At 46.9% G+C, this 27260-nt stretch overlaps 1 protein-coding gene across 2 annotated transcripts in view; it reads right to left on the bottom strand.

Moving 5' to 3' along the window:
* The window catches only part of HSPG2 (heparan sulfate proteoglycan 2), a 139197-nt gene extending 120589 nt beyond the window's left edge, over positions 1-18608 (bottom strand). For both annotated transcript variants that reach the window (XM_060205528.1, XM_060205529.1), the window contains exon 1: positions 18425-18608. In XM_060205528.1, the coding sequence (XP_060061511.1) occupies positions 18425-18490 (66 nt within the window). In that variant the 5' untranslated portion in view covers positions 18491-18608. The remainder of the gene's footprint in view (positions 1-18424) is intronic.
* Between the last annotated feature and the right edge of the window lie 8652 nt (positions 18609-27260).

Raw genomic sequence — 27260 nt, 5'->3', positions numbered from 1 at the left:
GTTTGGCTTTGTATGTTAATTCTATTTTCAACCACCAGGTTACAGAGACTAGCATGATGCCGACCAGACTTTCCTGTACAGACAACCCCACCAATGTGTCCTGGAGCTCCGCTTCCCCAGAGCCCTTCCCCACTAGGGAAAGAGAAAGACAGGCTGGGAGTATGGATCGACCTGTCAATGCCCATATTCAGCCCGGATGCAATTACAGAAGCCACCTTCTGCATCCCACAATGACCTTGGGTCCATACTCCCAGAGGGTTAAAGAATAGGAAAGCTATCAGGGGAGGGGTGGGGATACAGAGTTCTAGTCTTGGGAATTGTGTTAGGTTGTACCCCTCTTATCCTATGGTTTAGTCAATGTTTCCTTTTTATAAATTAAAAAAAAAATTTTTTTTTAATAAACTTAGTTTGGAAAAGAAAATATGACAGTAAAAATATAACATTGGTTCTACTCCAGAAAAAAAAAATGAGTTCCCATGCTGGAAGTCTGGCATTAGCGCAGTGGGTTAAGCGCACGTGGCACAAAGCGAAAGGACCAGCGTAAGGATCCCAGTTCAAGCCCCTGGATCCCCACCTGCACGGGAGTTGTTTCACAGGCAGTGAAACAGGTCTGCAGTTGTCCTCTCTGTCTTCCCCTCCTCTCTCCATTTCTCTCTGTCCTATCCAATAATGACATCAATAACAACAACAATAAAAAAGGGCAACAAGAGGGAAAATAAATAAATATTTAAAAAATATATTAAAAAAAAAAGTTTCCATGTTGGCCTTCTCCCCAGGCCCAGTTTCTCACAATGGTGTAATAACGCCTAAAGATCAGGGTGGTTTACAAGGGGGAAAATGAGATAAGGTTTGCAAAGTAGAGTTCTCCAGCTTTGATACACACAAGACTCTCCCAGGAATCTTTTTGTTAGAGTCTGAGTAGTATGGGCCTGAGGCTCTGCATTTCTAATGCACTCCCTGGTGAGGCTGTTGACACACCCATCACCTTTTGAGTCATGAAGACAGAAAGGGGATAAAACAGCATCTCACATCCAGCTGCCCTATGTAAAAGTCAGCTATTTTTTTTTTCTGCTAGAGATTAAATCTTTGAGGGACAGGTCTTTGGGGGTTGGAGTCACCCTTTTTCTACTATTAATACTGAAGTCCAGGAACTTGCCCAAGCACAGAGGCTAGAAAGGCTAGAAAGGCAGGGTTCCAGGCCAAGTTTGCAGACCTGTCCTTCCCATGATCATACTCCGAGAAGAGACACTTGAACTGAGGACACATCTGTCCTGCCTCTCAGCCCCATCACTACTCTTTCTGAGCAAACTGTTGGGGGCAAACTATTCAGGTTCCCCAAGAATAACTTAGGCCATCACTATCACTCCCCCAGTAACAGCTTGCAGGGGCCTCCCCTTCCATCATTTTATAAAACAATCCAGTTGCTCTTTTCCAAATTGCAATTACTTTTACATGGACTGACTCAGCTGCCTTTTCCCTACAGCCTCAGCCTATGTCACTGCCAGCTTCACACATTCCTTCTGGAGGAACATTACCTAATTTAACCATCATCCTTGCTCTCCAGAGCTCTCAAAATAGCCACTGCCAGTGGGGCAAAACACCCTAATGTTATCATAATAAATAATTCTCCCTCCTTCCTGTCTCTGGGCCTAGACTAGCCTCAGGACCAGGCCAGGGAGGAACTAGAGCTGGGAGGGCTGAAGGGGGTCAGGGTGTACCCACAGACTCTCTACTGGCCCCTTTTCTCCCTCCTTCCTGCTCTCTCTTATATGTCCTCTTATATATGTTCCTGAAATCTCCCATCCCTCCCTCCTGCCCCAAACCCTCAACACATCCTATAGGTCATTGTTACCCTGGTTACCCAAGGCCAAGATTCAACTTTCACTTTCCCCTAGTATCAAAAACTATAAAAGTAATAATTTCTACCATCCCCCAGGTATTCACTGAGTTTTAAATACTTCCCAGACACTGGCCCAGTGATGCCTGTAGAGTGTTCTCATGAATCCAATACTCAATTTGCCCAGGGTCACGAAGTCCAGAAGCCAGGTGACCCAGAACAGAAACCATCACAACACCTTCTATAGGTGGGACTCCTGCAAGGGCCTGGGCTAGGCAGGAGAGGCATACAGGGTTTACCTGTGCTCAGAGATCTTGCTCACCCGGTGCACTCCTGCAGGGCTTGTTCAGCTGGCCAGCAGCAATCTATAGGGGGCCAATTACACTGCAGCTCACATTTCACTAATTCACTAAGTCTGTCCCTAGGATCCCAGGGACACAAGCTACCTGCTAACCTGTGACTCCTGAGTTTCTTCTCCCTGCTTCCTGTACCCATATGCCCCACAGCAGGACTCCTACATTAGAGTAGTGAACAACATACCTTATGTGCAACCAGTGGTTAAGAAGCTGGGAGGACCCAGATTCCCCTTCCCCTGCTCTTGTGGGGCACAGAGTAATCATTAACCCTGGCCTAACTATGTACAAACTTGAGGCAGGAGCTCGGGGTGTGGCACCCCTATGGCCAGCTCTAAGTCCCTTCACAGCTGGGACATTCTGGGACCACCTTCCCAGTGATCAACTGGGCTGGTTAGGTCCCTGTTTCAGGAGAGAAATGACATGGACCACCTGGAGGCCTAGTAGGTTCCTAAAGAGCCATCACAAAGCCCCTGTGCCTCAGGTGCCTTCACTCATATTAAGAGTATTGGACAGGAGGATGAACTCTGGAACTTGGGACCTTCTCAAAAGAGGTTTGGAGAGAAACAGCCAAACTGAGTCCTAGCTTACCTAGGACAGTGTACGTGGGGAAGATTAATTTAATTTTATTTTTTTACCAGAATACTGCTCAACTCTGGCTTGTTGAACCTAGGGCCTAAGAGCCTCAGGCATGCAAGTCTTTTTTGCATAACCATTATGCTATTTCCCCACCCACCAGGGGCAGTCTAGAGAAAGAAAAAAATCACAAAAGAGGGAGTCAGGAGTCAGGTGGTAGCTCAGTGGGTTAAGCTCATGTGGCACAAAGCACAAGCACAGGCATAAGAATCCCAGTTTGAGCCCCTCCCCCTGCTCCCTACTTGCAGGGGAGTCACTTCACAAGTGGTGAAGCAGGTCTGCAGGTGTCTTTCTCGTCCCCTCCTCTCTCAATTTCTCTTTGTCCTATCCAATAACAACAACACCAATAACAACAATAATAACTACAACAATAAAAACAAAGGCAATAAAAGGGAATAAGTAAATAAATATTTTTTTAAAAAATCACAAAAGAATAGCTCCTATTATTTATCAGCTAGCTCCTGTTATTTATCAGCTGCCAGTTCTAGCTGTATTAGTCACAAACTCTCTTAATCGTTACTAAAACCCTGCAAAGAAGGAATCACTACCCTCAGGCTCAGCTAAACTAAGCCACCATTGCAGGGCCACACAGTAATAAGTGGTGGAGCAAGGGCAGGATCTAAGGCTGTGCCTCCAATAGGCTGCACTGTCCCAGTGTCCAAACCTGCAGGATTGACAGAAGCAGAAAAAACTCATAGAGAGTTAACAGGCCTGAGTCCAGGTATGAGAGTTGATGGGAGTGCTGGGAGGCACCTTCCTTCCATCAGGAAAAGCCAAGTAAAGGCAGCCCATGGAGCCTCCAGCATTAGTCATAGCAAGAATTGGGCCTTCTGTGGGATGGGGGTAGGGAGCTCAAGGTGGGGGTGGGGGAATGGACCTGAGGACTCCAGGAGAAGAGGGTGGGACCCACAGCTCCCCTCCCCCAAAGATGTCACCATTCTCCTCTAGCCCATAGAGAATTCCCTTCAGTTGCTCAGGTGAAACTGAGGTGACACCCAGGCAGTCAAAAAGCTTTGATCTTATCACACATTCCTGCCCCAATCCCTGACTCCTCACCCCCACTCCATAGCGACCAGGCTAACTTAACCCATTCCTCCCATTTCCTCCAGTCAAGTCCAGACTTGAACTGTTCTCACAACCCTACTCCCCCATCCCCACCTACCTCCCTAGAGTGGGCAGAGAAGACAGGAAAGTCTGAACTTAAAGATTCCCCTCATTTAACACATTCAGTACCATAAAGCCCAAAGCCCAAACTGGACTGGCAGCTTCTATTTCCCCTACATTAAAATAACCAGACTCAGTATAAATAGCCCAGTGCTATTTTTTCACAGCCATGCTCTCACTGGAAACTCTCAGCAAAACCAGCCTCATCACATCTCCACCCCTTGGGTCATCTCTCCTGTCCCAGCCCAAAAGAAGCTGTCTCCCAACACCCTCAATTCTCCACAAGCCAATCTGAGGCAAACAGACTGTACTCACAAATGTAAATGTGAATGTAAGACTTTAAGAGGCGCAGATATTTCCCAGTTCTGTGGCCCTGAAGCTGCCTTAGAGCTCTTAGATTCTTCTGTGTGCAGCCTGAAGGTGGTACAGTGACTAGGGCACTGGACCTAGAGCAGGGGGTCCCACTGTTGTGGGGTCTAAGCAAGGAAGACAAGTCCAAGACCAAGGCCTAATTATGAGTCTTTTTTTTAATAAAACATTTTTTATTATCTTTATTTGATAGAGACAGCCAGAAATTGAGAGGGAAGGCGGTGATAGAGAGGGAGAGAGACAGAGAGACACCTGCAGTCCAGCTTCACCACTTGCAAAGCTTTCCCCCTGCAGATGGGGACCTGGGGCTCGAACCCGGGTCCTTGCCACCCGGTGGCCCCTAGAGTCTTTATTACCTGGCTGGGCCCAACCGGGGACTGCTTCTCCAGCAATGGAGGACAGCATCAGCAACCCTTGTTACACAGCTGGTTATATAGGCCTTTGCCTAAAGGTCACAACTTCCACAAGCAAGCAGGGTACAGAAGCTAAGATAAGCAGTTAATTTTAGAACTCCCCCCTTTTTGACCCTCCACACCTTCTTTTCAGAGAAATCTATGCTCACTACATCCTCTTTCTTCAGAGTACTGGAACTCTAGTGGGGCATGAACTTTCTTGGAACTGAATGATACTGGCAGGATCACTGGGGGGGTGGGGGGGGGAAGATGGTGCTCCTCAGGTGAAGGATTTGTTGTACTAGGTAAAATTCACATGTCACAATAAAGAAGCCAGGATCAAAGCAGAGGATGCTTCAGAAGCAGTGTAGCAATGCTTCAGGTTCCCCATCCCCCTTCCTTCTAAATTTCTGTTTCTATCTAAAATAAATAAGCAAAATATTAAAGATAAGACATTCTTTTAAAAAAGGAGACTCTTCTTTGAATGCCACCTGCTCTCCCACCCCCCATTTACTGGCTAGTTCACCACCAAACTGTAAGCTCTTTCAGCCCTTGTTTGGTGTTTATAAGTGCAGGACCTGGTATAGAGCTGGCACTTGGTAAATGTCTGGTGAATGAATGAAATGAAAGGTCCTGTTTTGTATCCAGGGAAAATTAAGCTTGGAGACATTAAATAACACAGGCAGAGATAGACTCTGTAAAGTAGCTATCAGCCCTGGCTCCAGAGAATGGAATGTTAATCAGTTTAGAAATCAGAAGCTTTGGGGCTGTACGGTAGTGTACCTGGCTGAGTGTACACACAGCAGTGCATAAGGACCTGGGTTCAAGCCCCCAGTTCCCATATGCAGGGAGGAGGATTTTTTAAATATTATTTTATTTTTATTTGTTTATTTATTTATTTTTACCAGAGCACTGTTCAGCTCTGGCTTATGGTGGTGTAAGGGATTGAATCTGGGACTTTGGAGCCTCAAACATGTGATTCTCTTTGCATAACCATTATGCTATCTACCCCCACCCCAGGGAGGAAGTTTCATGAGTGCTAAAGTATCGATGCAGGTATCTCTCTGTCTCTCATCCTTTTTTCCTCCCCATTTCCCTCTCAATTACTGTCTCTATTCAAAATAAATACACAACACTTATTTAAAAAAAGAAAGTCTAGGGCCAGGTGGTGGTGCACCAGGTTAAGCACACATATCATGTGCAAGGACCTAAGTTTGAGACCCCACTTTCCACCTGCAGGAGGGTGCTTCATGAATGGTGAAGCAGGTCTGCGGGTGTCTCTCTTTCCCTCTTAATTCCTCTCTGTCCTATCAAGTATAATAGAGGGGGAGGAGAAATCGGAAGTTTCCTATAATAATTCAGCCCCCTTCATCTGAGTTAGTAAGTGGCCAGAGAATATAAAAGGAGCCCATTAATGCAAACTGGTGTAGCCCCTATGGAAGACCATGTGGAAAAGTCCTTAAATAAAAATGGAATTACCACTAACCCATCAATACCACTCTTTTATTTAATATTTTTATTTATTTTATTACATATATATATAGAGAGAGAGAGAGAGAAATTAAGATCGGGAGGAAGAGAGACAGAGACACCTGCAGCACTGCTTCACTACTCGTGAAGCTTTCCCCCTACAGGTGGGCTTGAACCCAGGTCCTCACACACTATAATGTGTGTATTTAACCAAGTGCACCACCACTTGGCCCCCATCAATACCACTCTTAATGTATGTATTCAAAGGACATGCGAACACTAATTTAAAGGGACATATGCATCCCTATGTTCATAGCTGCATTATTCACAATAGCCAAAGAGTGAGAGCAGCCTAAATGCCTATCAATAGATGACTGGATAAAGAAGTTATACATTGTATATCCCATGGACTATTACTCTACCATCAAAAAGATAGTATTATGTCCTTTAGGACAGAATGGATGGAACAGGAGATAATTATGCTTAGCAAAATAAGTCAAGAGATGAAACAAAGTTTCTAGGTGTTTTCACTCATATGTGGAATCTAGAAAACTGAAACATATGGACTTGCAAAACAACAACAACAAAAAATAGAAGCCAATAAACTGTATCTAAGAGTTTGTGAGAACTGTGGTGGTTATCACTGGGACAGTGGGGTCACAGAACTCTGGTGGTGGGTGCAGTGTAGAACTACACTCTACAATCTTATAATCTTATAAACCACTACTAATTACATATGAAAAATGGCTTGGAAAAAAATGAAGAGCCCATTTTTGGGGTAGGAAAAGCAAGGTCCAAGGAAGGATGGCAACATCATGGAGGTTCAGACTTTGACCTCCTGCTACCTGCTCTGGCCAGGTACAGGGTGGGGACTGGGATGGATTTCACCTTTTATCTTGGTAACTTCCTCTCATTCTTTTTCTAGTGCTAATGACTCAAGCAGCAGGCCACAGCCTTCCTGTCTGCACACTTGACAACAATGAGGCTCCAGGGACAATGGGGACAACTTCTACGCCCCTGTCTCTGATATCTTCCTCCTCCCAGGTCCTTAAGCCCTACCCCTTCCAGAAAGTCTTTCCAGATAACTCATATTAAATGAATATTTTCCTTACCAAACAATCTGCTGTTAATCTAGACCTTGAGCTGAATGAGATTCTTGTAGCTCATGGATCATATCTGGAGAAAAGACTCAAGTTCCTACAAAGCAGGAAGAGTAGGGATTATGCATCTAATTCTTCTAGGAGGTCTGACAGTAAGATCCAGCACAGTACCTGGCTATGTGATCTTGTGTTAGTCACTGCACTTATTTTTTAATTTCTTTATTGGGGGATTAATGTTTTACAGTAGACAGTAAATACAATAGTTTGTACATGCATAACATTTCTCAGTTTTCCACATAACAATACAACCCCCACTAGGTCCTCTGTCATCCTTTTTGGATCTGTATTCTCCCCCACACACACACACCACCCACCCCAGAGTCTTTTACTTTGGTGCAATTCACCAACTCCAGTTCAGGTTCTACTTGTGTTTTCTCTTCTGATCCTATTTTTCAGCTTCTGCCTGAGAGTGAGATCATCCCATAGTCATCCTTCTGTTTCTGACTCCTTTTACTTAACATGATTTCTTCAAGCTCCATCCAAGATGAGCTGAAAATGGTAAAGTCACCATTTTTAATAGCTGAGTAGTATTCCATTGTGTATATACCACAACTTGTTCAGCCACTCATCTGTTGTTGGGACACCTGGGTTGCTTCCAGGTTTTGGCTATTACAAATTGTGCTGCTATGAACATATGTGTACACAGATCTTTTTGGATAGGTGTGTTGGGTTCCTTAGGATATATCCCCAGGAGAGGAATTGTATGATCATAGGGCAGGTCCATTTTTAGCCTTCTGAGAGTTCTTCTAGTTCTTCAGACTGCTCGCCACAGAGGCTGGACCAATTTACATTCCCACCAGCAGTGCAGGAGGGTTTCTTTGACCCCACAATTTCTCCAGCATTTGTTGCTGTTAATTTTTCTGATGTATGATATTCTTACAGGAGTGAAGTGGTATCTCATTGTCTTTATTTGCATTTCTATGACAATCAAAAACTTGGAGCATTTTTTCATGTGTTTCTTGGCCTTTTGGATCTCTTCTGTGATGAATATTCTGTCCATGTCCTCTCCCCATTTTTGGGTGGGGTCATTTGTTTTCTTGTTCTTGAGTTTGGCAAGGTCTTTATATATTTTGGTTATTAAACTCTTTTTTGTAATTAATTTATTTATTTTCCCTTTTTGTTGCCTTGTTTTTTTATTGTTGTTATAGTTATTATTGTTATTGATGTCATTATTGTTGGATAGGACAGAGAGAAATGGAGAGAGGAGGGGAACACAGAGAGGGGGAGAGAAAGATAGACACCTACAGACCCGCTTCACCACTGGTGAAGCAACTCCCCTGCAGGTGGGGAGCTGGGGGGCTTGAACCGGGATCCTTACGCTGGTCCTTGCACTTCATGCCACGTGCGCTTAACCCACTGCGCAACCGCCCGACTCCCCGGTTATTAAACTCTTGTCTGATGTATGGCATGTAAAGCTCTCCTCCCATTCTGTGTTTGGGTATTGGTTTCTTTTGTTGTGCAGAAGCTTTTTATTTTGATGTAGTCCCATAGGTTTATACTTGCCTTAGTCTTCTCTGTAATTGGGATTCATTTCATTGAAGATGTCTTTAAAGTTTATGCGGAAAACAGTTCTGCCAATATTTTCCTCTAAGTATCTGATAGTTTCTGGTCTAACATCCAAGTCCTTGATCCACTTGGAATTTACTTCTGTGTTTGGTTGTACTCCTTTGAGCTGTCTCTCATTTGGAAAATAGGGGCATGATCCCAATGAAAGAAGAAAGTTGAGGGGGTCCCACTCAGGTGGGGGGGGCAAGGGAAGACACTTAACAAGAAGTGAAGAGATCTGTAGGTTTCTATCTTTCCCCCTTTCTCTCTCCCCTTCCACATCCAATTTTCCTCTGTCCTATTAAATAAAATAGAAGGAAAAAAAATAAATAAAAGGAAAAAATGGTCACTGGGAGCATAGTGCAGGCACCGAGCCCCAGAGACTACGCTAGTGGCAATAAAATAAATAAATAAATGGAAGCTAATGATACAGAAAAGGCACTTAGCACCCTGTCTGGTGCAGAGTAAGTGCTGAGTGAATGAGTAGAATAAATAAATGGATAGATGAGTTCTTGATACTTACACTCCTCCATGACACAGTTTGGGACTTGTATGTAGGTTACATACCCCCAGCTAGACTATTTGCTTCTATGCTTTTTATTCACCCAAGCCCTCAGAATTGAGATGGACAAAGAGCTACTTCACAGCAAGTCCCATTCAACAAAAAAAATCATTGAGTACTATGAAGGGCAAAACCTATTCCCCACAACTTAGGGTCAAACTTAGAATGCTCCATATTTCCAAGGGTCTCTCAATACTAGATAAAGCCAAATGAATTTCCTTGGGAACTATTATCTCTAAGGTAAGAAGAAGGCTGAGGAGACAGCATAGTTGTTACACAAAAGACTTTCATGTCTGATGTTCTAAGGTCCCAAGTTCAGTCCCCACCACCACAAGTCAGAGCTGAGCAGTGCTTGGTAACAAATAAATAAAAATGAAATTGAAAGGGAGTTGAAGAAGGGGAAAGGCACCAGGGCTGAGTAGCCAAGGCCAGTCCAGTCTACCACTTCCATGTAGCCCATTCTGATTTTGCTGGCCCTTCTAGCTCTCTATAACCAATAGGCCAGACCCACTCAGGAAGGAATGACAGCTACAAGTCAGACAACCTAGACTCCACTTCCAGCTGTACACCTACTGGTTGGACAATTTGGACCAACCATTCCCCTTTCCTATGCCTCAGCCTCCTTGTAGCCCTAGCTCCACCTGTGTGGAGATAATATGTCAAATTCTAAAGCCTGGTTTGAGGAGGACACACAGCAATGCTAGGAGAGAGCCCAGTGCAGGGAGGGCTTGGCTCCAGAATGGGTGGCAGTTTTAGTCTCAAGAATGAAAAAAAAAAAAAAAAAAGCTCATTAAGCATTGGCTGATGATCTGGGTGAGTGAGGTCACTGGCGAAGAGGGGAAGAGACCCTGGTTGTACCCAGGGCAGAGAAGAGACTGATCTGTCCTCAGAACCACCACTCCCCTAGATCTCTGTTGCTTTGTGATCTGTCCTCAGAAACCCCCCCCCCATCATCTCTGTTGTTTTGGCCCTGGGCTTATAAGAAGGCACAAGCAAAGGAGAGAGAAGAGAGAGCTGTATGTGATAAGAGCCACTGGAGCTAAGATTTATGAGGCCAGAACTCCCATCCATCCAGCTTAGTGAGGGATCCAAGAGGAGATATGATCCCAGTTCCCAACTATTTGGAAACTGGAAACACCAAATATGGAGAGGGATGAGTCAGCTGGGATGAGGGGGGAAGGCCAGGGAGCTGGCTCCTTGGAGAGAACAGGGAGGTGGGGGCAGGGATCTGGAGGTGGGCTGGCCAGGAGTCAGAGGCAGCTGGGGATTCCCAGCCCCACCCCAGGAGAAGCATCTGCAGGGTCACTCGAGGCCAAGGCCACCTCTGAAGTCCTCCTCCAGCCCTGTGGACTAGGACTGGGGAAAAGTTGGGGGAAAGATGCCAGATGCTAACACCTGGATGTGATCCATACTAGTGTGTGTGTGTGTGTGTGGGGGGGGGGGGTGCCTCTACCTAGCAGTGCAAAGCCCCAAAGTGCCCAGGCACAAGGTGGGGGGAAGAGGTCCCTGTGCACTTCCTTCTCTTTGGTTCTCTGGTTTTGGAGTGCCCACAGGAGCCAGATCTGAGCTAGCTGCACAGCCTCACCAATTCCAGGCAGTGAGGAACAGCTACAGGTCTCCCCCTCTCTAGTGTGGGTCTGAGGAAGGATGGGGCTGGGCTGGGGTCTCAAAAAGTCCTTCTGCTGCTCCCTTTAAGATGTATGAATAGCCTTTCAGCATCCACAGGAGCCACTTAGCCACACCTCCTATTGGTCACAGCACACCAACTGAACACATATGGGAAGGAGAAAACTTGTTCACAAGCTCCAGGCTTTCCCATGCCACACCCTGGGCTGTGTTTCCCCCCTTCTCTCCCTCCAAGAAGGAGCAATGGGATGAACTCTGTCCTGCAGCTATGGTTTTAGTGGGGGGACGGATGCAGGGACAGTGCAGATGCAGTTAAAGAGAAGCAGAGAGAGACCCAAGATGATGCCTTTACTTAGTCATTCTCCCAGTTAAGTGCAGGGCAGCACCTCAGTCAGTGAAAGGTGGCAGCAGTTTGGATTGGATTGAGAAAGGGTGCCATGATTCTCATCTCTGACCTGAGGTTCAGAGAGCTAAAGTAATGTGTCCTAGATCACACAGCCCACTAGGGCTGAGTCTATCTTGAAGGCTAGACTATTTCAACCCACACCCCTTTTCTTCAACCACAGAGCTCCTGAATCACATAAGAGCACAGACAAGTAGGAGACCGAAGGAGAGTGCTAGCGTTTGTTCCATGAATTTCAGGTCTCAGCAGAGAATGGTGGCTAGGAAGACCAACTCCCCTGAACCCAAAGGCCAGAAGTCTTTCCCATCTTCAGGCTTTTCTGGCCTGCTGGCTTCCTCAAGCCCATTTACTCCCTGGATAAATGTTCACCTACTACTATCTAGTACTATGTACACAGCAATGAGGAAAACTGAATCTCTGCCCTCATGGGGCTTCCATTCTAGATGGCAGCCAGTAAACTCCAAATAAGCACACAAATATATAAGCCAAGGGCTCGAACTGCAAGGTTCTAAGGGAGGCAGCATCTGTAGCTCCACGAACACACATACAGCAGGAGCCACTTATCCCTAGAGGCCACTGCAGCAGAAACCCCAGCTTAGGTTGGAGTAAGAGATAGACTGACTGGGGGCTAAGGAGACAGCATAAGGGTCATACAAAAAGGTTTCATGCCTGAGGCTCCAAGATCCAAAGTTCAATTCCCAGCACCACTATAAGTCAGAGCTGAGCAGTGCTGTGTTCCTTCTGTATTCTTTCTCTCTGTAGCTCTCTCACTAAAATAAAATAAGTAAAAGAGGTTAGCGGCCCTACCATGAGTTGGTCCAATACTGCCCCCCACAACATGACCACTTCATAACCTGCTGTTCTCCAACTTCCTCCCATGCTCTCTTTCTGCACCTCTCCTGAGGATCCATGAGCAAATCCTATAGTCAGAAATCAAGCACTTCCTCACCCCTCCATCATCCTTTGTCTCTTGGCCTGGGTCTCAACACCCTAGCTTATTGTCTTTGTCTCTTCACAAAACAATGCAGGGGCTTATCTTTATAAATCTAAAGTCCTTCCCACAGGACAAGGCTTTGTCCAATCTCCCCTTGCCAGCCCTCTGGCTATATCTATAACACTCACACACACACACACACACACACACTCACTCCTGATGCTCAAGCCAAATCGCCCTATCCAGGAACTAGCTATTTCCTCTATCTGAACCACCCTTCCTTAGATAACTGCAAAGCTCACACTCTTACCTCCTTTAGGTGCCTCAGGCTCAAATGTTATCTAATCACAGGTTTTTCTTCACCACCCTACTGACATCTTATCCAGGCATCTCTTCCTTGCATTCCTGCTTTATTTTTTCTTTTCCCTTTCCAGCACTCACTGCCACCAGAGCTGGTATTTTTATTGTCTCCTAGCAAGCTACTTCAAAGGAGTGGATATGACTTTTCAGTTCTTTACCATAAACTAATCACCCAGAACAGTGCCAAATATTAAAAAGATGCTCAAAAAACATATTAAGCGAATGTTAAGTCTATCACACACACACACACACACACACGCCTATAGAAGACTTTAATTTACAGAGTAGTTACTCACATGCATCATTTATCCTTTCATCCATTCTACATACTGCAAGTCTTTGTGTGTCAAATACTCCCCCTAAGAACCCAGAGCCACTGAGAAACAGGGGGCCCTCCCCTGTGCACTGAGGACAAGGCTCTCCAGCAGGTGTCCAGGAGGTGACCCCAAGGACATCTCAGGGATGCCACATGGTCCTAGGAATGTCCTCAGGACCCTGTGCCCTGGCACAGATGGGCATCAGGGAAAAGAAGAGAAGGGTAGGCGCTGGGGGTGGCTGGGACTTGAAGGCCATGCATTCCTGGGTTTTAAAAAGCTGCCTTGTTTCCAGGGCTTTTCATGCTGGTGCCCCTGGCCCAGCCATCCCCAGGAGCCATGAGCCACTCCCTTCTCAAGGCTGCTATTGACACAGACCCGACGCCACCAGGCTAAGCAGTGAGGCTGGCGGCTCCCCATGAAGCAAGTTCCACACATTTTTCTGAGCTTCAGTCAGCCAGCTCTGGGTGCTGGTGGGGGGGGGGGGTTTGCAGGCCCCAATTGAGCCCTATAGCAGGAGGGGGAGTGCAGGGCCAAAGACCAGTGTTGGGTAACATTCCAGCAAGGCTAGGACCCTCGGCCAACCTCCACCTCCGCCTCCGCCTCCCTGGCAGGGACACAAGGAGGGGAAGGTCAGGGTGGCCTCTTGGCAGAAGAGACAGGGAGTTCAACAGATCCCTGTGGAACCTCAGGGGGTGGGATCACATTCATCCCTGCTTTTACAGCCTGACCCCTCACATGTGGGACTAAGCCAGAAAGGGGGGCAACAGGCCAAAGAGGCCTGGGATCCTTGCCTCAAACCCCAAGTGGTTTCTGGGTCCAGAGCCCACATATCTAGCCGCCAAGTGGCTGATGAATCATCACTCCAGATCTTTCTATGCTCTGGGCAGACTGCTGCTAGTCCTCCTAAGATTCTGATCCCAAGGCTAGGCAGCCCTGACACCTCCTTAGACTTGTTCTAAACTTTGAGTCCCCAAGGGGACAGCCAGGAGGATCCAGAGAGAGCTCCATGAAGGACATCCAATTGTTATTCCCTCCCATCTCCCATATAGACTAGGGCCCAGCCTCACTCACTTGGGGCCTGAAGGCCCCTGGACTCATTCAAGTGACTAGCACCTCAAGGGATATTTAATGAGGGAATTGAGAAACTTACATATGAACAGATGATCCCATAAATAGCCATCCTAGATCACAAAGACAGTGAAGCAGTCTCATCCTCCCTGCTTCAGTCCCAGGAAGCCCTTGCCTGAGGTAGCCATATACCACCTGGACCCTGTGAGTCCTTACTTTCTTGATTTTTTTTTCTTGCCACCAGAATTTCACAGGGGCTTCTCTCCTTCATAATTGCCAGACTCTCCCCTTCACTCTCTCTTTCTCTCTCTGCCCTCCAAACAGAAGGTGAGAGACATCACAGCACTGCTTCACCATTCATGAAGCTTCCCTTTTACATGGTGGGGGGTTGAACCCATGGTAAAGTGTATGTTCTGCTGGGTGAGCCATCTCCTAATACCTGAGTTTTTACTTTTTTGTTTGTAGTTTTGAGTAATATCTAATTTTTATTAGTGATCTAATATTGATTTACAAAGTTACAAGACAACAGGGGTACAGTTCCACACCGTTCCCACCACCAGAGTTCTGTGTTCCCATTTCCTCCATTGGAAACTGCAATGGTTCTCCCAAGGTCACAGATATGGGTTTTGAGTTCTTGCTTTTTGATACCAGTGACAAGGGTTTTATCTACTTTTACTGCCTGCTACAAGCAAGTGAGACAGTAGGAAGAGAAGTGAAAGGAGTTCTGTGTGGCTTGTGTGGTTGTGAAGTACATATATGTGGATCACTAGGTTAAGTCCATAAACTCTCTGTTCCACAGTTGCCTTTGCCTGGAGAATGGGAACCATATGGGTGGCTAGTTACAGTCACAATATAGTTTAATATGCTCAACAGCTACAGTCACTGGACACTTTACTGCCTTCCAGCCATGGAAGGTAGCAAGGTATAGCAACATCAAACAAAAACATAAAGCACTGCTTTCATGAAGTTTCTGTTGACTTCAGTGGGATGGGGGTGGGGTGGGGAGATGAACAAGTAATCAAGTACATGTCAGACCTGACAAGAGGAAAACAAAGCATATGGACAACATAGTTGGGAAACTGAAGGAAGTGAGGCAAAGGATCACACAGATATTTGGGGGGACATGTGTGCTAGGCAAAAGAAACAGCAGATGCAAAATCACTAAAGTGAGTATGAGTCACAGTCTAGAAACAAAGACTGGTGTTGAGAGTGAGCAAGGGGGAAGTCTGGGAAAATCAAAAGGCAAGAGGTAAAAAGGAACCAAAGAAGCCAGACCTCACAGGGTCCTATGAAATGGGGTGGGGGTAGGCTGTATTAAATCAAGGGCTGGAACCTGATTGGGAGAACTACAAGGAATTCAGGAAGGTTCTGAGCAGGGAACACAATGTGAGAATTCACTGAGAAACTTTGTGCCTACAGGATAGTGGGTACTCAATAAAAGTGAACTGTCCAGATGATTTTCCTCATCTGGTCTGGCATGCCAAGACCTCCCTCAGCACCACTCAGAGACCTGAACCCAGCCACCTCCTGCCACCTTCCTTATTCCCATCTCCCAGGCTGGGCCTCAGACCCACAGATCCCAACTTGCCTGCTCTCAGCCTGAGAACAGGCCTGGGCCAAGCCAGGTGAAGGTCTCTATTCCCCAGACACTGAGATTTCAACCGAGGCTACAGGGAAAGAGATGGTTCACCTCCCAGCCTCCTCCTGCCTCCAAGCACAGACCTACAGTCCTTCTTCCTGAAATCCTAGGACTCTCTCCTACCCCATCCTAGAAGGTCTGGAGCAAGGGGTATGGGGGCTGGATGGGGGAGGCTGAGAAGATCTGTGGAAAGGAGACAGAGCAGTCAGTTAAATTGAGGGGAAGGTTGAGGCAAGCTACTTCTGAGGGAAGGAGTGGCTCCTACATTTCCCACCAGCTTCCCCAGAACAGGCAGGAAACAGGTATCTCAGTAACTTCCCTCCTCAGCCCTGGAAAATACCCATAATCACCACTGCAAGATTCCTGACTCCTGGCAGGACTGGCCCTAAGAAAGGAAGGGCTAAGGCCCCAGCAGGAAAAAGAGGGTTCAGTGGGCCAAGCCAGGTCCTGAGTCACCCAGGCTTGGAACCCAGGAGTCTCTCTCCAATGAAATTACTCCCACACTAAATCAGAGAACACCACTTCCTGATCCCATTCTGCATTCCTACAGACCAATCTTACTCTCCTGCTCTCACCTACTTATCAGCTTGTGGATGTAAACCAAAGGTCAGCAGGCAAGATGGTGCCCCAGGCTAAGAACCTGGTATCAAATAAAACTTATAGCAAACATACTCATATTTTATACATGTGGGAAAGGGAACTGACTCAGGGAGAGGACACTGGCCCCAGATGACAGGCACAGCTGAATAATGCCAGAACTGGGATTTAAACGTGGATCTGTGTGACTTCTGAGATCAAGCTCTTTCCAGTCCCCTGCAATAAAGACCTCAGTGCAGCAACTGGGGAGGGTCTAGAAACCCACAGGATCAGAGCTGCCTGCTTACTGAGCTGGGTTCTGGGAAAGCATAGATGAGGCCTGCTCTTGCTCATCACAAACCCCAGTTACTAGCCCTGTGCTGGGTATAATGGCACATAGTAGGTACTTGGGAAATATCTGCCAAATGAATGAACCCCTTAACTCCCAATGACTGTCATGGAAGATGTGTTGAATGGAACAACTGGATGAGATGGTTGGCTGCCATCCAGAATTTCTGGGCAAATTCCTCCTCCATGCAGGAAAGGGCTCCACCCCTTCCTCACCCCTGCCAGTGGTAAAACCCATATATCCAGGAACCCCTAATCACTATCTGGGCAGTGAGGGCCCAGGAGGGGGAGTTTGGAGAAGTCCTTCTATGTGCTAGGTGGGCGCCCATGTTTTGGCAAAGTCACTATCAGTTTTGGGAGCTTTAAGTCTAGATCAATACCATGAAGCCAGTGGCGGGGTCCTGCTCACTGTGCTGAGGAGAAAGGAAGAGACAGAGGTTCAAGGAGGCAGCCCAGATGGGGAATGGGGTAGGAGAGATGCTGGGCAAGTGGGCAAGAGGGGGAGAGATCAGGGCTGGGGTGGGGGCTTGAGGAATGACTCAGGAGGGCAGAGGTGAGAGAGAGCCAGCAAGGCGACTCACTAGGTAAATACTCATCTAGTTTACAAAACTCCTTTCCAGGCTCTGAGAACAGAGGTGCAAAGCCCAGGACTGCCCAGGACCACCTCAAAGAGAGCCAATGCAGTCTTGAGGCTAGCCACAGGCTCCACTCCCCAGATGTGCCCCCACCCCTGTCAACCACTGGCTCACTGCCTGCAGCCCTGCCCCACCCTTCTGGAGTTCACTTAGGTCCTCAGAGCCTCACCTAGCTAAGAGCCTTCTAAACCTAGGGATTCCCGACCCCAAGAATTCTCTTTTCACTCTGACCCAACCAAGCTCAGAGCAGAGGGCTGGACCAAAGTGGCAGGCCTCCTCTAAACCATTAAGACCCAGAAAGAGGAGAATCAGGGCGATCCAGTGGTTTTCTGCAACACATAACAGGCCAGACACCAAGTACTTTCAGGCACATTCCATCCAGGCTAGCTAAGCACCTTTGGAGGCTGTACTCTGAGGCCTCACATTCTGAGCACCCCGCAAGTGTAGGAGCCACTCTTCCTCCAAGGAGTTCAAAAGCTTGCCCCTGGTCACACAGCAGGACTAAGAGGGACTGACTCTTCAGTCAGTGACTGCTTCACTTGAATCTCTGTCCACAAGAGTTCTTTGCTCATGCCTGCCCACTTCCCAAAGAGATAAAAGGCATAATATAGTTGCACGGAAGATTAAAAGGGCTCCTATCACCACTAAGTGCCCCTTCTTTAAGTTGGCCAAGAAAGGGAGGCCCTCGCCATGCCAAGTTCCCACCCTGATCCAAGTTTCTCCTCCAGGTCCCTGGGAATGGCAGGCCGGGCCATGCCTGGAGCGACTTGGAGACTCGGCAACGTGGCCGGGCTGCCCACTGGCACCCCGCCGGACGGCTCCGCCCCCGGCTCCTGGCAGGGTCCCCCAGGCGCCCCTCGGGACAGTCCCATCCGGAGGGTGGTGCCGGCCGGTGTTCGCCCGGGGTCTCTGACTGGCACCACCGTCCCAGGTCTAAGTCCCAACCGCGCAGCCTCGGGCGCCCCCGCCGACTAGGTGGACGCGATGATCCGGCCCGGGTGCCCCCCGCGCCTCCGTCCCGCACACTCACCGCGAGCAGCCGCCCGTGCAGCAGCAGCAGCGCCAGCAGCAGCGCGCCCGCCGCCCGCCGCCCCATGGCCCCGCCGGCTCTACTCGCTGGCTGGCTCTCGGCGCCCGCCCGCCAGCAACCGCCCCGCTTGCCGCCTGCCGAGTCCTCAACACCGCGCACCCGCTCCCGCCGCCCCCGCCCACGCCTCTGCCCCCGCCCCCGCCCCTCCCGCGCGCGCCCCGCCCCAGCAGCCTCTCGCCCCGCCCCCCGAGCGCCAGGACCCGCCCCCGGGCCGCTGGCTCGGCTCTCCTGAGCCGGTGGAGCGCGGGGCTGTGTCTTTGTCCCGGCTCCCAGTCTTTTCTGCGCCGCCGCAGCCAAGCCCGGCTCCCCGCCAAACCCGGCCTGGAGTGTAGGATGGGACAGGGAACGGGACCCAGCGCGTGGGACCAGCTCTCCCGCCAGTCGCCTGCTACTCGAGTACGCCCACACTCCCCCCAAACAGCCTTCACAACCCTCAGATGTGCCTCCTCCTCATCGATGTTCAGGGCACCTCAGAACCTCGTTGCTTCCACACACGCATCTGAGCACATTCACTGTCTCACTCCAACTTCGAGACTGCACAAGGAGACTCTGACACAACTTTCCTATGTACTCAGCCATGACCCAGGAACGCTGGGCACTCTTAAACTCTTGCACCCCAACTTTCAAACATTGTGTTTCTAGTGGCACAAGAACAGTTTATTTCTATAAAACTTTCACCTGCACAGACTGGGCAGGGCTCACACGCATGCAGCTGCTCACTTCACATTTCCATACAGACTCCCTGTATTCCAGGACAACATAAGGGAGTGTTTGCATACACGAGTTCCTCAGAGGGGCTCAAAGATCACACACAGGCCCACCATACCTCCTCATACCCATGATGACCTAAACTTCTCCTCATCCCAATATTAGTTTATTAATAAGAGAAGAATAGAGGGAAGGAGGGAGGGAGAGGGAGAGAGAAAGAAAACCAGAGCACCACTCTGGTACATGCAATGCCAAACACTGAATTCATGAAATCAGACTTGAAAACCCAGAGCTGCTGAATTGCAGACTTACACCAGGGTAATTTTTTTGTAATGGTTTCTCACACACTGACTACGCTACCTTGCAGTAGCCTCTCAATCCTGAAAGGAGTGACCCCATAAACACACTATTTTCCACATAGTTTACTCGCAGACCAGCTTTGAATCACAGAAATCTCAGCTGCATCACCAGATATATACCAGGCTGCACAGCCAGACCCAGACAGGCCCTGTAAGAGCCCCAGTCACAGATACCTAAGCATTAAATCACTGTCCTGATCACCCCCTGACACAACCTTGCAGACATCACACACCACCAGGCTGCTCTACCACCTCTGTTGAGGTTGATGGAGGCAGGAAGGGAGGTGTGTGTGTGTGTGTGTGTGTGTGTGTGTGTGTGTACGTGTGAAGAGGATGTAGCTCAGAGGAAAAACTTCTGAGTAATGATAGAGGGAGGAGAATGAAAACTCAAGTTTCCATAGTTTCCTTTGAGAGTTGCTAGGCTTCAGAGACTCATGGCTGGGTTTGCAGCCAGGAATGAGGTGAGTTTGGATAGAAGGAAATGCCCAACTAGTTTGGGTGGCACCAGGCCTGGGTCCGGAAGGCATGTTCCTGGTGATAGGGCCCTGTGAGCTCTCAAGCACTCTGGGACTACCCATCCATACAGGAACCTGGGTGGCTGAGAAAACACTGGTATCCTGACCTCCATTTAGATAGAGGCCCCCGTCTGCAGAATATGTTATTTTTCCATGTTCTGCGTCATTTTTCTGGAGGACACACTCAGAGCTGTGAGAGGCTGAATCTGTATCCACAGGCATAGCCATAAATAAGACCTTGTCTGCTTCGTAAGGGGAGTGACAACCAATTCTGGCTCTTAGTGAACCCATACTCTGACAAAAAGAAGGAGGTGGTGGGACCCTAGTCAGGGAGTCTTGGGATTCCCACACAGACATGATGGGGCCTAGACCTTTAACAGATTCTTCTCGCCACTGTCAATGGCCATTTCCATTAGGAACAACATAAAGGACCCCTTTGCCAGCCCCTATAGGACCTTGCCCTCAGTGTGGATCAACAATGGTAGGGAATGTTCCATTCTTCGAAGGGAAATTGGACAGCATACTCTACTTATCACCCAAGGAAGATGGGTCCTGAAATTAGTACAGCCTAGAACATTCCTAGCCATGACCACAGAATGTGAGCTCAGACTTACAGGGATGCAGAAGTAACATAGGCTCCTGTGCTGAATATGGGCCCCAGATCAAATTGATTGGGTTTATAGTTAACAATATCTATATACTTACCCCAATGTGAGGTAACCACATTGGGAGCTACTCTCTTCCCTGATCCAGATTTCTAGTCCTTTTTCCAACCTTGACACCATCTCCCCAGAGAATACCTTGGGTCCACCTGCATATTAGATGTCAGGCTTCAGGCAAAAACTAGCAAAGTCATGGGCCCCTTGGAATATACCTAAAATAGACCTACTAGTTTTTTCCAAAATGGAGACCCCAAATCTTCATCTGCAATATTCTTGCCTTTAGGTTGATGATTAGTCAACAATGTGTTCTGCTTTATATCTTTTAAAATTTTTTATATTTATTTATTTATTTTCCCTTTTGTTGCCCTTGTTGTTTTTATTTTATTGTTGTAGCTATTATTGTTGTTATTGATGTTGTTGTCATTGTTAGGACAGAGAGAAATGGAGAGAGAAGGGGAAGACAGAGAGGGGGAGAGAAAGATAGACACCTGCAGACCTGCTTCACCGCTTGTGAAACGACTCCCCTGCAGGTGGGGAGCTGGGGGCTCAAACCATGATCCTTCAGCCAGTCCTTTCTGCTTTATACCTTAAGTATTATTCAGCCGCCAAGCTCCAGATGCTATCATGATGCCAAACAGACTTCCCCGGGCAGGCGACCCCACCAATGTGTCCTGGAGCCCTGGCTCCCCATACTCCTTCCCCACTAGGGAAGGAGAGAGACAGGCTTGGACTATGGATTGACCTACCAACACCTATGTTCAGTGAAGAAGCAATTACAGAAGCCAGACCTTCTACCTTCTGCACTCCATAATGATCCTGGGTCCATATTTTCAGAGGGATAAAGAATAGGGAAGCTACCAAGGGAGGGGATTGGATACAGAGTTCTGAGTGTGGGAATTGTGTGGAGGTGTACCCCTCTTATCCTATAGTCTTGTCACTATTTCCATTTTATAAATAAAAAAATGTTTAAAGGAGGTGGACTTAGTCCCTGTGTCAATATGATAGAGAATGCTGCCTTTGCCACTTCACTCAGCAACCTGGAACAATTTCTTCCACCTCTCAGTCTTTCTGCTTCTAGAAAGGGAGAGTAGTGCACAGATTTCCCTCACAGTGTTATGCAGGCTAAAATGAATTAACTTCAGTCAAGAGATAGCTTACTGGGTAGGGATCTTGCCTTACCATCCATGTGCATGGCCTAGGTTCCAACCTTAGTATCACATAAGGATACCATAGGGTCGGGGAAGCTCTGATACTATGGTGTCTCTTTCTCTCTGTGTCTCTAGGTTTGTATAAAAAAAAGAATTAACTTTAAAAATAATCTCACAAGCCAGAGAGATTGCTCCCTGGTAGGGTGTGTACTTTGTGTGTGTGTGCTGTGTACAGGAGTATCACAGCACAAGGGAAAGCTCAGATGCTATGATGTCTCACCTCTCTCTGTTCTAGTTAAAAAGTAGTTGGCCCAGGAGACATAAAATGGTGCCTATAAGAGCCCTCAACTCTTATACATACACACACACACACACACACACACACACACACACACTTTGAGAACACGGCACTAAACAATAGCACTCGTTTTTCTCTTTCCTTTCTTCCTCCTCCCACTTCACCTTAAAATAAATAAATAAATAAAATAAGATTGATTAACATGATAGAGAAGGAGGGAACAAAACCAGAGCATCACTCTGGCATATGTGATGCTGGGAATTGAACTTCAGATGTCACACTTTAAAGTCCAATACTCTAGCCACTGTACCACCTTCTGGGTTAAAGGTAGTCACTTTTCTTATTACTGTTTCTTAATTACCATTTATTTCAACCTGAAGAGAGAGCTAATACTGCCCCCCCCAAGAAGCTTTAATCTGCTGTGGGCACAGCATCTAACCCATGTATTGCTCCCCCCATCTGCTGGCCAGACACAGCCCCCACCCCAGGCCACTCTAGTCTGATAGAGGATGCAACCTTGCACTTAGGGCCATTTGCCTAACATGTTTGGGGAGGTGGTTCAGTGAGTAGGGCTTGCATTACAAGAAGACCCAAATTCAATCCCCTGCACCATATATGTCATGTGGTGCTCTCTCATGAGCAGAAAGTAAATAAGTAACTCTTCAAACAAGCAGATAAGCAGTAAATTAAAAAATAAATTATCATGCCAGAGTCACCAAAGTCCCAGGTTCAGTCTTCCACACCACCATAAGCCAGAGCTAGCACAGCTCAAGCTTATCTATCTTTCTCTCTCTCACTAAAGAAATGAAATATTAGGGGGCTAAGTAGTGGCTCACCTAATGGAGCACACAGATTACCATGCACAAGGAGCTGGGTTCAAATCTCTGCTCCCCACCTACTGGGGGAAGCTTAATGAGCGGGGAAGCTTTGCTACAGGTGTTGATCTCTGTTTCTGTTTCTATCTCTACCTCTACCTCCCCCTCTCAATTCTTCTCTGTCCTTTGAAATTTAAAACAGAAATAAAAGACCACTTGAAGTGATAACACTGGTGGCATTAAAAAAATTTTTTTTTCTAAACCTCACTGACTTCAGAGTTGGCAGCAACCCTGGTGGTAGGATTTTTCCAAGGTCTTGCCTAGGCACAGAGGGCCAGCCTCCAGGCCAAACAACATTTCATGATTTGCCTCAGTCTATTTCCTACCTCAGGCCCTTTAAGTCCTGAAGATTTGGCTTCTTGCATGATTTGCTCATGAGGAAAGGGAAAAGGGGAACAAACAGCCTTTTGTCAAAGTTTGGTCAAAACTGAGCCTGAGCTTTAAGTCTTGATTCCTAAAAGGGGTTGTTGGGGAGAGATGGTTAAGCTGATTGGGTGCTAGACTGATTTTGAGAGCAGGGAAATATGGCCTGTCTAAAAAAGCCTGCCAAAGAATTCCACCCACTTTCGGGATTGGTCATCCACCTATTTATTCTGCATCTTCTCCTTCTCACTAAGGGATCCAGCTAGCTCTGTTTTATTTTGCAGTCCTTGGTATCTTTAGTAAATGTTCTCAAGTTGCTTTGTCTGGGGCCTAGTTATAGCCTCATATGGCTTAGAAGAGGAACAGGGGCTGGGCTTACTGGGTTGTGCTGAGCCTGTGAGGCGCCTGTGATCACACTGGATACACTCATAGCTCTGGGCGTTTGTCACTCTTTGGGAAAGAAATAACTCTAGACTTGCACTAAGTTCCTTACATAAAAAGAGACCACTAGAGTTTGGATAGGCAAACAAAGCTGAACTTAACTTTTATTAAACTTCTGAGAAGTTACAGAGATTCTAGGACCAATAACTGGAGTTTGTGACTTGCTTGTTAGCTGCTCCAACATTGAAGTGCTCAGCTTTTCCTAGATTATATTTTTCTTTTCTTTTTTTTTAATTGGGGGGGGGGGTTTAATGTTTTACATTGACATTAAATACAATAGTTTGTACATGCATAACATTTCTCACTTTTTCTCATAGCACTACAACCCCCACTAGGTCCTCTGTCATCCTTTTCTAGGACCTGTACTCCACCACCCACCCACCCAAGAGTTTTTTTACTTTGGTGCAATTCACCAATTCCAGTCCAGGTTCTGCTTAGTATTTTCTCTTCTGGTGTTTTTCAACTTCTGCCTCTGAATGAGATCATCCCATAGTCATCCTTCTGTTTCTGACTTATTTTACTTAATATGATTTCTTCAAGCTCCATCCAATATTGGCTGAAAACAGTGAAATCATAATTTTTAATATCTGAGTAGTAGTCCTTTGTGTATATAGACCACATATGAATATGTATATGAATGGCTTGCTGAGCCATTCATCTGTTGTTGGATACCTGGTTTGCTCTAGGTTTTGGCTGTTACAAATTGTATATCTTAAGGAACCCAACACACCCATCCAAAAAGATTTGTGTACACACAAATGTGCTCATAGCAGCACTATCTGTAATAGCCAAAACCTCTTCCTAGATTCTATTCAATTCTTTTGTCTGTATCAGAGCTTCTAACTTATTTCGGCAATCCTGGGCTACAGTGGACCATTGACTAGGGTGTTCATTGCACAAGGGTATACATGCAGCTGGGTGGCTCCTGTTGTGATGCCACATCTGCCCAGACAGGATCCTTTCTGCTAATGTGATAGGCAAAAAGGACCCCTACATTCATTCAGTTATAAAAAATTAACCTAGTGGTCTGGGAGGTGGCGCAGTGGTTAAGGAACTAGACTCTCAAGCAAGAGGTCCTGAGTTCAATCCCCGGCAGCACATGTACCAGAGTGATGTCTGGCTCTTTCTCTCTCTCCTCCTATCTTTCTCATTAATAAAATAAATAAAATCTTTTAAAAAATTTAACCTAGATTCTGAGAAGAGTTCCAATGACTGGGTAATAAGCTGATCTGTATACTGGCAGAGTCAGGATATGTGACCAGTAAGAAGAGGACATTAGTATGAAAGGGAGTTGGGGATTGACAATATAGCTCACTTGGATAATATGCTACTTTGTCCTGTGTGTGATGCAGGTATGAGCCCAGGCCCCAGCGCAATGAAGGAAGCTCTGGTGCTGTAGTCTCTTTCACTCTCTTCATGCCACTGTTTCTATAAAAAAAGAAGAGGAGGAGGAGAAGAAAGGAAGGAAAGAAGGTAAGAAGGAGAAAAAAGGAGAAAGGATAGAAGGAAGGAAGGAAGGGAGAGAAAAGAAATGAGAAAGAAAGAAAGGAAAGGGAGCTGAGACAGAGAAGAAACAAGATGACGGAAAAGAAGAAACAGAGGGAGGTCACAGTCGTAAGCAGGCATTACAAATTTCCATGGAGAGGGAGGTGTTCTCAAGGTCTAGCAGGTACAATCCCATCCATTTCCCCAGCTGTGTTCCTTCCCCAATATGAAGTCTGAACATACTGTCTTCCTCCTGAGTGCTTTTCTCACTCAGCACACCCCACTTCATTCCACTGTTCTTTAGGAGTCAGTTCAAGACCATGCCACCATGTAGACCTTCCCTGACCTGCCACAATACAAAAAGGCATGCCTTACTCTGTCCTCCCAAGTCTTTCCCTCCATACCTCTCTATCTTGACTTTCCTGTGCTTGTTTGGTGCTTGTTTGTGCTGGGGGTTGAACCCAGGGCCTCATCCTAGGAAACAAGTGTCATTGACTGCCACCTCTCCAGATTCAAAGGAGGTCTTGAAACTTTACATCAGGCTCAACCTGACGCTGTTGACTGGCTACGGAAGAAGGGCAAATGCTAGAAGAAGTGTCATTTGATATGATGACACTTAATGGGAAACTAGACTGTCTTGTCTTGTCCCATATATAAGCTTCTATGAAGAGGATAGTACCTGGAACAGAGTTGACACTTGAGTAATTTTTACTTGAATGAAAACACAGATTGATTCAAGTATGGCATAAGGCACCCCCCTTTCTGGTGTGTACTTGAGGTAAAAATAAACTCTCCTCACTATCTGAACAACATGTAATCTCATTTGACCACAGAATTAGTTGTATTTATAATTTTTTATGAGAGCAACGCGCAGCTATGGCTTATTATGGTGCTGGAGATTGAACCTGGAGCCTCAGGCATAGAAGTCTTTTGTGGGGGTTGGGTGGTGGTGCACCTGGTTGAGCGCACATGTTACAAAGCACAAGGACCCAGGTTCAAGCACCAAGTTCCCATCTGTGGGGGCAAAGCTTTGTGAGTAGTGAAGCAGTGCTGCAGGTGTCTCTCCATCTCCCTCTCTACTCCCTCTCTATCACCCCCTACCCTCTAGATTTCTGGCTGTCTCTATCCAATAAATAAATAAAGTTAATTTTTAAAAAAGTCTTTTGCAAAGTTAGCTGTCAGGCTCAGGTAAAAATTAGTAAAGTTGGGGGCTGGGTGGTAGCGCAGTGAGTTAAGCACACATGGCTCAAAGTGCAAGGACTGGCATAAGGATCCCAGTTCAAGCCCCCAGCTCCCTACTTGCAGGGGGGTTGCTTCACAAGAGGTGAAGCAGGTCTGCAGGTGTCTATCTTTCTCCCCTCCTCTCTGTCTTCCCTTCCTCTCTCGATTTCTCTCTGTCCTATCCAGCAACAACAACAGCTATAACAACAATAACTACCACAACAAGGGCAACAACAAGGGCAACAAAATGGGAAAAATAGCCTCTAGGAGCAGTGGATTCATAGTTCTGGCACCAGCGATAACACTACAGGCAAAAAAAAAAAATTAGTAAAGTCATGGGTCCCCTTGGAATACACTTCAAATACACTTCAAATAGAGTTCCTAGATGAAACTATTACAGCCAGACCTTCTGCCTTCTGCACCCCATAATGATCCTAGGCCCATACTCCCAGGGGGATAAAGAATACGAAAGCTGGGAGTCAGGTGGTAGTGCAGCGGGTTAAGCACACTTGACAAGAAACTCAAGGACCACATAATGATCTCGGTTAGAGACCTGGCTCCCCACCTGCAGGGGGTTCTCTTCACAGGTGGTGGAGCAGGTCTGCAGGTGTCTGTCTTTCTCTCCACCTCTCTGTCTTCCCCTCCTCCCTCCATTTCTCTCTGTCCTATCTAACAACAAGAATATCAATAACAACAATAAC

The sequence above is a fragment of the Erinaceus europaeus genome, chromosome 13 (assembly GCF_950295315.1).
Source record: "Erinaceus europaeus chromosome 13, mEriEur2.1, whole genome shotgun sequence".
Taxonomy (NCBI): domain Eukaryota; kingdom Metazoa; phylum Chordata; class Mammalia; order Eulipotyphla; family Erinaceidae; genus Erinaceus; species Erinaceus europaeus.
The sequence above is the reverse complement of the archived record's forward strand: the minus strand, read 5'-3'. Positions and strand labels throughout refer to the sequence as shown.